This window comes from Lottia gigantea, assembly GCF_000327385.1.
Source record: "Lottia gigantea unplaced genomic scaffold LOTGIsca_233, whole genome shotgun sequence".
Taxonomy (NCBI): Eukaryota; Metazoa; Mollusca; class Gastropoda; family Lottiidae; genus Lottia; species Lottia gigantea.
The window spans coordinates 37,455-46,934 of NW_008708664.1; the positions used below are offsets into that span (position 1 = coordinate 37,455).

The following is a 9,480-nucleotide window of genomic DNA, read 5'->3' on the forward strand; positions in this document are numbered from 1 at the left end:
TTGACTATATTTTTGAGGACCATGTTGACTTTTGAAGCCATTTTGACCTGGGACAATTTTGGTTTAGGGCCATTCTAAGAGGTACATAAAATCAAATTTCAAAAATCAGCTTCAAGTTTTAAAATGATCTTACACACTTTCTTCCTAAAATGTTCATCAAAAAAAATGAAAATTAGTAAGCTTACTCTCTTTTTTTCATAAACTCTTTTAAAATAAATTCAGTTTAATTAAGAAGATACATAGATATAAATAGTGTACTTTAGAAATATGTTCAGGCATAATTCACAACATTATTGATAATGAAAATTTTTTACAAAAAAGCGGAATTCCCCCATTAAACCAGGGTTTTAACACATCTTGTTTTTATTTTCATCAACGAAACTAAACAGTGCTATTTAGAGGCTGCTATTCCAATGTATCTCATAAAAATAATGGATAAAATTCATTGGTTAACAACCCTTAACTTTGCTCAGACAGTATGTATTATATGTGTGATTTTGGACTCTTGATTTGTATTCTGTAACCTAATGTAGATAGGCCTGCTACTACAAATATTAGAACAGAACAAGACAGAACTTACTCAGTTGGACTTTCTGGGTCATATTCATCCATTTCAAACTTAAGACAACTATCAAAATTAAGTTGGTATTTTTTTATGTCTTCATAGGTCTAACTTCAGGTTCTCTTCTGCGCTTTGCTGAATTCTTAGTGGTTTTCAAAAAATACTGGGTGTTTTGCTTTGCAAATGGCTTCTCTTTTCGATTTTTCTTCAGCGTTCGGCGTGTTTACAAACTCGATACCTGTCGAAACAAAGAAATTATGACAATATTAAAAAGTTTATCAGCTGTGCGGATAAATACAATGTAAAAGCATTTGTTTAATATAAAATTGCATTAAACTTTCTATAATTCTTACTATATATTCTCTGTACATTATTCATGAAAATATTCGTGCTTCTTTTTCGGCCATGTTAATTTTAGAATCTCTAAACCAAATAGCTTTAGAAAAATCTTTCGATTTTTGAAAAGTTTAAAAATATTTCTTGCTTTTGATTATAAAATATTTATGCAAATTGAACATAAAATATTTGGTGAATTTATCAAATTCTGGGAAATAAGTTTTAATATTTTTTGTGAAAATTTAGTCTCTAAGCTGTGACGTCACATCCCTATTTTGGCTTCCCTTGTTCTCATTAGAAAAAGTAGTCGTTGAAGAAATCCGCCATCATCCAATAAAGCGTTAAATTAACCGAGTTCACGTGAATATATTTTTAAAGAGGAAATCTTCACAAGCTTGTATGACTACCGAGAGTATCCAGAATTTAAAAGGGGCATTTGGTAATTCATCTTAAACTTATTTGTTTTGGTTGATTTTATTTCGCGTTGGTTTGACAGATCCTAACCGCAAGAGAAATATAAACTGCGTTGATCGAAATTCTGAATGAATTCTCAATTAAAATGACTAAATTAAATGGCCAGGTTTATCAATCGTCTGTTATTACATATTTTGTTCTCGGACTTAACCTAGATTTATTATGAAACTAATCCATTTCATTTTCAAACACTCGTAGAGTAGGGTAATACTACTCTTAGCTAGGTAGTAAGAAGGTATTAGCCTAAGCAGGAATAACCTACCCTAATCTTTAACTTACTACTAAGAATATGATGATAATGCCAGACTAAAAAGATATCCTTTGAATGGTATATGTTTAGGCTATCTATTCCGTTAATCTCTTCACAGTATTAGTAGCAGGCTATGAAGTCTTATTCTGATTTGATAATAGGCCTATTAATTTGTGGAAAACTCATGATAAATGGACATGATACTGATCATCTAGATATAAGCCAGTTCGGAACTATACTTGAGCATGCTAATTCCCTTCTTCTGCCGATGGATGAATAAAGTTGATTTAACATGGCAGTAGGGAATAAACGTGTTGCGCATGTATAGTTCTGAACTGGCTTATTGGCCTTATCTATCAGCAGGAGCTCAATACCACCTGCAGGCACGAGAGACTTTGCGTGTTAAAAATCACCAGAAGGAAATTGGAAAGAAATGGGCTTAAAATGCTGCTTTCCTGAGAAAATTCCCGTTGTTCACTTGTACGTCTTTTCAGATGTCGCTTGCTCCACTTCAATTTAGCTTGGCTTCTCGTTATCTCTTCAGTGACATTCAGTTTTGATTGAGGTATATTTCTATATTTTTATTTATATTATTATTTGTCTATGTTATTGTTGTAGATCCTTTTGCTGAAAGTGGTGAAAATGAGGTTGGTAGTAATAAAGTTCAAGAAGGATTAATCCATATTCGAATTCAACAGAGAAACGGCAGAAAAACTTTAACAACCGTCCAAGGAATTCACCCAAAATACGACCTTAAAAAGATTGTTAAAGCTTGTAAAAAGGTAAGATATTAATACGTATTAAAGTAGGGTTAGATGGGGGTAGGGACACAGGCTGAAAATAGGTAGGTTGTCAGAATGTTGCATAGCGTGAAACTCTGAGTAACTACATGTTTCAAGTTCTATTTTAATATTTCTGTATGACGTCAGATTAAAACATATATTTTAGAGATTTGTGGTACAAATATAAGGGAAATGAGAACTTATTTTTGTTCAAATTAGACCAAACTTTCGTTTCATTTTGTATTTGCTTTTATTTTTGACATAGTCACTATAGTTAGGGTCTAACGATAGCCCTCTTGAAGGTTTGTGAAAATAGCTTTATGACCTAACCAGATGTTGTCTGCCTCAACCATCAAATTTCTACTTTCTCCAGGGCTGCCATTCTATAACACAACTTCATCTTGTTACCTAGGTCAAAAGATTAATTTGATAAACGTTCTAGAAGGCTGTTGTTAGACCTGAACTGAAGTGACTACATAATATATGATAAAGCTAGTAAAAAACAGAACAAGATTAGTGTAATTATAATAACTGATTATTGTTATACTGATATAGACTCAATACTGAAAGCTTATATCATATTTCACTCCTTGTCTTGTCTGGGTCTTCACAGGAAATCATGAGAGGAAGTTGTTTATTACATGATTATAATATATGTTACTGGATCCAAGTTATTGATTATACGACTTTATGAGATGGGGACCCTGTATAAAATATATTATAAGATAAAACAGGACCTGAGGGTAGTCTATATTATGAGATGGGGACCCTGTATAAAGTATATTATAAGATAAAACAGGACCTGAGAGTAGTCTATATTAAATGTAATAATATTTCTGTCTATATTTTATAGCAATATGCGTGTAATGGTACTGTAAGTATTAACCCAGAGTACGGAGAGTGTATTCAACTTCAGGGAGATCAGAGAGAAAAAATAAAAGAATTCATGATGCAAGTAGGTCTAGCTAGACCAGAACAAATTAAGGTTGGTTTAAATACTATTATATACTGGCATAGATCTTTGATAAATTTTTAACCAGGTTTTATACTGACCTAGGTCACTCATAATACTTTACTAGGTTTTATACTGGCCTAGGTTACTCATAATACTTTCACTAGGTTTTATACTGACCTTGGTTACTAGTAATACTTTCACTAGGTTTAATACTGATCTAGGTTACTCATAATACTTTCACTAGGTTTTATACTGACCTAGGTTACTAGTAATACTTTTACTGGGTTTAATACTGATCTAGGTCACTCATAATACTTTTACTAGGTTTTATACAGATCTAGGTTACTCATAATACTTTTACTAGGTTTTATACTGGCCTAGGTTACTCATAATACTTTACTAGGTTTTATACTGACTTAGGTTACTCATAATACTTTACTAGGTTTTATACTGATCTAGGTTACTCATAATACTTTTACTAGGTTTTATACTGATCTAGGTTACTCATAATACTTTACTAGGTTTTATACTGACCTAGGTCACTCATAATACTTTACTAGGTTTTATACTGGCCTAGGTCACTGATAATACTTTACTAGGTTTTATACTGACCTAGGTCACTGATAATACTTTTACTAGGTTTTATACTGGCCTAGGTCACTCATAATACTTTTACTAGGTTTTATACTGACCTAGGTCACTCATAATACTTATAAATTATTCAACCAACTTTTCCCTGGTCAGTGATGCAAGGAGTATAAAGACTATCACAAGATTTGATTCTGTCACAGGTCAAGATTAGATTCTTCAACCTGGTTGTCCCCTGTCCATGTCTGTAATGCAAGAGCTGTGAAAAAGTGATGAAATGAGATTTAAATCCAGGCTTGCTTTAAAAACTCATACAATCAGTGTCAATAGAACAAATAAAAAATTAAAGGATTATAAAGAGATTTTCTAAATTTTTATGCATCAGGGATACTGATCTGAACCATTGGAATGGTGCAAATTGATGCTATCAGTGTCCCTGATACACAATAAAAATAGAATACCTCTTTACAATCCTTTTGAAGGAAACTCAACTATAATTCTAATAAAATATATTATTATTTCAGGTCCATGGTTTCTAAATATTGAAAGAAAGATATAAAACTTCTCAACTGTCGAGTTATTTAAAACTAGAATGTTATCACTCTAATGTTGTAACCATGTATATATATTTTGTCGATGTTTTCGTGTTAGTTGGGGTTTATTCGACTCCCCGAGTCTTCAATCTGTAAATCTGTAATTCTCTTTATATAGCAATATTTTCACTTTCAACTATTCCTGTTAATTAGATTATTGATCAGGTCTAATATGTAATAATTTATCTAAAAACTACAAAATAAGAAAATCAAAAATAGTTCATTTTAGTGCTGTCTGAAAAAAAAAATTATGTTTTCGTTACCAAATTTCTAATCCTCTTAACCCAAAAATCTTTGCATTTCTAAATATTTGAATTTTTTGTCCATTTTGTTGGGGACAATTATTTTATATATAAATTGTATGAAGGTAAATATGAAATTATAACATAAACACTAATTACCTTTTTGTCAATTTTAGTATTTTGTATGTGTATAAATAAATTTTTATTCCTTATGTTAATATTACATTATTACTGTTTACTAATCTCTTACTGGTTAGATGATACATGAATGAGGCAGAATTACCTCAATCTATAACAAGAGGCCAGTGCATGTACATTCTAGGGTCTTGGGTTGTTCTCCTGCCCCTCTCTAAGTTCAATGAAATGCCACGATTTCTGGAACAGATGATTTTCCCTCAAACAATAAATGGTGTTGATTATCTGCCAGCCACTTGAACCAACTTCCAATTCAGTTTCTTGCAAGATCAATTTTTTAAGGTACACTACCTCTTAAGATGGCCAAATGATTGAAATGTTCAATCTTTGCCAAAATTAATCCTTGTTCGGCAGTGAAACTGGTCCTGTATTCTCAAAACAATCTTAGAGTTAGGATGTCCAAGGTTCTTATCTTTTAACATTGATTAAAGGATATCCTAGCGCCAAGATCGTTTCCAGAATACCGGGCCTGGTGTGAAATTGTACAAGAGAATCCGGTTTGTTTTTTTCTCTTTATCAGGACACCTGGAAGTTCCATTTGATGAAAATATATACTCTTGGCCAAGTATTGAGACTTATGGCCATTCTAAGAGGAAATGCTCATTTAAATGGAATTCCAAGAAATTAGTTACTTGTGGACTGAAGATACGAAACGGCTTCAGGTCAATTGACATTTCAGGACATGAAAATATCAATTAGACTTTTTCGGATATGGATTGCTCAGCTCACATCTCAATTTTCGGATGTCCTAAATCAAGACTGAATATTCAGTTTCTTCCAGAGATTTTCATACTTTCATGTGCATCAGGGGCATTAAAATCTTTTTTTCTTCAATTTGAATGGTGCAAATAGATGTCAGTGTCCCAGATACACAAAAAGTTTATCAGACCCCCTTGAAGTATTTTTTAATAAAACTATATGAATTTCTTTTAGGCTTTTATTTAACAATTACATCTTATTTGCCTTTTCCTTTCGTCTTGGTTGCTTTCTCCTTGTCTTCTGGCTTGTTGAAAACGTAAGTGAGGCAGCACTTTCCACAATATTGTCGATCAAAATGAGAAGCCATGAAAACACCAGCTCCACATTCTTCATTGGGACATTCTCGTCTCAATCTGGTGATTTTACCATTTTCATCAACTTTATAATATTTTAATACAGCAAGTTTTACCTATAATAGAAGATAATCTTAATGTTTACAGATTGGGGGATAGAAATCAATCGAAAAGGGACAGCTGATCCCAAGGGAGACTTCGAACAGCAACATTTAAAAAAAAAAAAAAAAAAAAAACATACCAACTTATTGTAGAAGGTCGATTTACCCTAGAGGAATTTTAAAATTATTCCATAACACTTTCATCAGATCTGTCTTGGATCTACCCAAAGGGCAGACAATTGAACAGATTGTCTGGTAGAAAATTATAATTTTAAGATGTGGGTTTGAATCCCTCTCAAAGCAAACAAAAATTCTGATGTTAAATATCAATGCTTCCAAGAGTCATTTTAAGACCTTTCACCCAAATGACAGGTTTGAAATTTGTTTTAGATTATTTTTTTAACACTCGTTTATGACTCACAAGTCTTTCTACCTTTACCAGCAGTTGAATGGTGAAAACCAGTGAGGTCTGGTCACCATTTTACATGTTTCACGACAAAAGAACAATTAATTCGCATCAGCACTAGACTAAGAGTCACATGTGCGTCCTCTGCAAACCAACCTTCTTTCGCTTGTGTTTCTGTTTCTTGGGGGTGGTGTAGTTCTTCTTCTTTCGTTTCTTGGCACCTCCACGTAATCTCAATACCAAATGGAGGGTCGATTCTTTCTGGATGTTGTAATCCGAGAGAGTTCTGCCATCTTCAAGTTGCTTTCCAGCAAAAATCAATCGCTGTTGATCTGGTGGAATGCCTTCTTTATCTTGAATCTTGGCTTTGACATTTTCTATGGTATCAGCTGGTTCGACCTCTAAGGTGATGGTCTTACCAGTCAATGTTTTGACGAAGATCTGCATCTTGTCACCTGGCTCTCACAATCAAATTGCTTGAAAAAAATATAAATTTCATTCAATAATCATAACATTAGAAGTGAACTTTATGACAGGTTCTCTTGGGAGTGCTCAGGTGAACCCCCATACTAGAACATCGAGCAAGTAAATAAACATTGATATTGGAATTATGACATGCATTGCAGTCAAGTTCAATATAATAATTGTGCAGAGTTATGTTAACACATGAAATATGGCGTGGTTCTATGTAAATCATCACTGTACAGCTATATAATAAATGTAACTGCCTGAATTCTTTCAATAATTCTCAATAATTAATCCAACTCCATCCATCAATCCCTGGCCCCCAACGCATCAACTTTACTATATTCGTTAACATAAAACATGAAAGTATCATTTATGAAGGGGATACCGAAATAGTGCGGCTTGAATAAGTCACAATGGGCCGATTTTTAATCTCCATTCATGAACAAATGGAAATACATGCGCCTCCATTGACAGTACTTTTGATCAGTTTTCCGACTGCAGAAATTATGCTAAAAACTAGCAATTACTCAAATTATCGAGATTATTGTCTAAATAATGCACTTCGAAAATATTCAATTCATTTTTAACTCGCTAAAACTAATTAGAAGGAAAATATTGGGAGAGAAATTCACGTGCTACCTTGAGCTTTGAGAGTTCAGCGTAAAAGGAAGTGTGTTGAGATTTTGTTGCAGTCAATAATTTCCTGGCTGCTGATTGGATGATAAGATTGTTTTCCTATTTTTAATTAAAGAAATAAGTTATTTGGTTTAGATTTTGTAAAATAAGATTCTAAGTTATTTTCACACACAAATTAAAATATAAATCCAATTAAAAAATTGTTACAGAAAACAAAAGAAAAATTTTTGATAAGAAATTATGGTCTATGGGAGGTAACTCTTTTTAAGAAACCTTAGTACAACCCTTGAACAGTGATTCTCAATAAATAATAGGAAGTAAACAAACAAATGAAATCTTTCATTTTTTTTACAAGAACGATGAAGCAATGAAATTAATTTCTGTCATGGTTTGTTTATATTTTCAATATTTGTTTTCTTCTAGAACGTTGAAGGCTGTCAAACGATCCACATTGGACAACGAGTTATGTCTACGAGTGTCAAAAAGGCTATTTGTGATTTGTTTTGTTGAGATGAGTTTCCTTAATCCTCAAGAAGGAATCAGTCATGCCTAGTTGGCTAATAATGCTATCATTCCATGGCTCAGTTGCAGTTTCCCCCATTGCATATTTAATGGGGTTACCCTTCATTCAGACCTCCATTCATTTCATAAGAATTATGATTTATATAGGCTACAGTTTATGATAAAAGTGAAGCTGCTATATTAATGGATGAAACAAGCTATAAATAGACAGTAAATGAGACTGTCACATGATGTAGAATATAAACCTTTTATGCATGATAATTATTTTATCTTGTAACTTTCTCTTCTGTCATGGTGACTGTTTTGAGTTGAATTTAATCAGGGATAATGTGGAATATTGGGCTGGTGAAGTAAAACTTTTTTCATTTTATTAGAATTATTGTTTCTACTGTAATATTTACAGAGGTGAATGTTTGAGTTTGTCAGATTTGTTAAATAGAATAATTTTGAACTAATTCTGTCTGTGGCTGGCAGTGGTAGACTATTTCTATATTGACAGTATTTAGTATTAGGATGTAATGAGATGAGTCTCCATGAAAGCACTGGCCTTGGTCACAGAGCAATAGATAAGTTTATTGATTATGTGAAAATTAGACATAGTGTTGAACTTGCAGAGATAGACAGACAGAGATAGATAGACAGATAGACAGGTAATCTACTAATCTTGAGTATACTTCTGATACAGTCAGAGTTCTAATTTCAACCTCTCTAAGAATTGACTGTCTTATGAGATAATATAGTCTATCAATAATTGATAAAGTTAAAGAGATTGTAAAGACCTTTCTTAATTTTTCATGTATATTAGGGACACTGAATATTTATTGGAATGGTGTAAATTGATGCTATTTAGAAAACTTTCTTACAATCTGTTGAAGTACGGTATTTAAAGTTTCTAACTGATTAGAATTAGAGGTGTAAATCTAGAACAGTAGGGATTGTTATAGTGATATAAAATAACACAAGATAAATAGATATACCAGTATATACTACTTCTGATTGTTATTATTATATATATTGTGAAAGAGATAATTTAAGATGATAAAAATAGAATATCTTCATGTTATCATTATATTAGACAATATCAGTTTATAATATAAATATTAATATATCAATATCAAGACTGTTTTTATTAACCTTGTCAGTTGTAGTACTGATTATAATCCAGATATAAAATATGACAATATATCTTCAAACATACAGTGGTTTTCTTAGTATTGTATCTTAAATGATAGTAAAGTAATATAATACTGGTAATTTGGTGTCAATAGACCGTTGAATAAGTTACATTCATATCTATTATAGAAATATTAAAACAGAA

General features: G+C 32.0%; 2 protein-coding genes across 2 annotated transcripts; one reads left to right on the plus strand and one right to left on the minus strand.

Annotated features, from left to right (window-relative positions):
• Positions 1–1,166: 1,166 nt before the first annotated feature.
• Positions 1,167–5,004, plus strand: LOTGIDRAFT_202251 (hypothetical protein). The gene is made up of 4 exons (XM_009055122.1): positions 1,167–1,337; positions 2,241–2,404; positions 3,258–3,389; positions 4,472–5,004. Exons 1-4 carry the CDS (start codon positions 1,298–1,300, stop codon positions 4,484–4,486), a joined length of 351 nt encoding a protein of 116 aa, XP_009053370.1. The 5' UTR covers positions 1,167–1,297; the 3' UTR covers positions 4,487–5,004.
• A 1,775-nt stretch (positions 5,005–6,779) lies between these two features.
• LOTGIDRAFT_80461 (hypothetical protein) lies at positions 6,780–6,983 on the minus strand (the record flags this gene model as incomplete). The annotated part of the gene is made up of 1 exon (XM_009055123.1): positions 6,780–6,983. A coding segment is annotated over one exon (204 nt), but the record flags the coding sequence as incomplete, so codon positions are not given.
• Between the last annotated feature and the right edge of the window lie 2,497 nt (positions 6,984–9,480).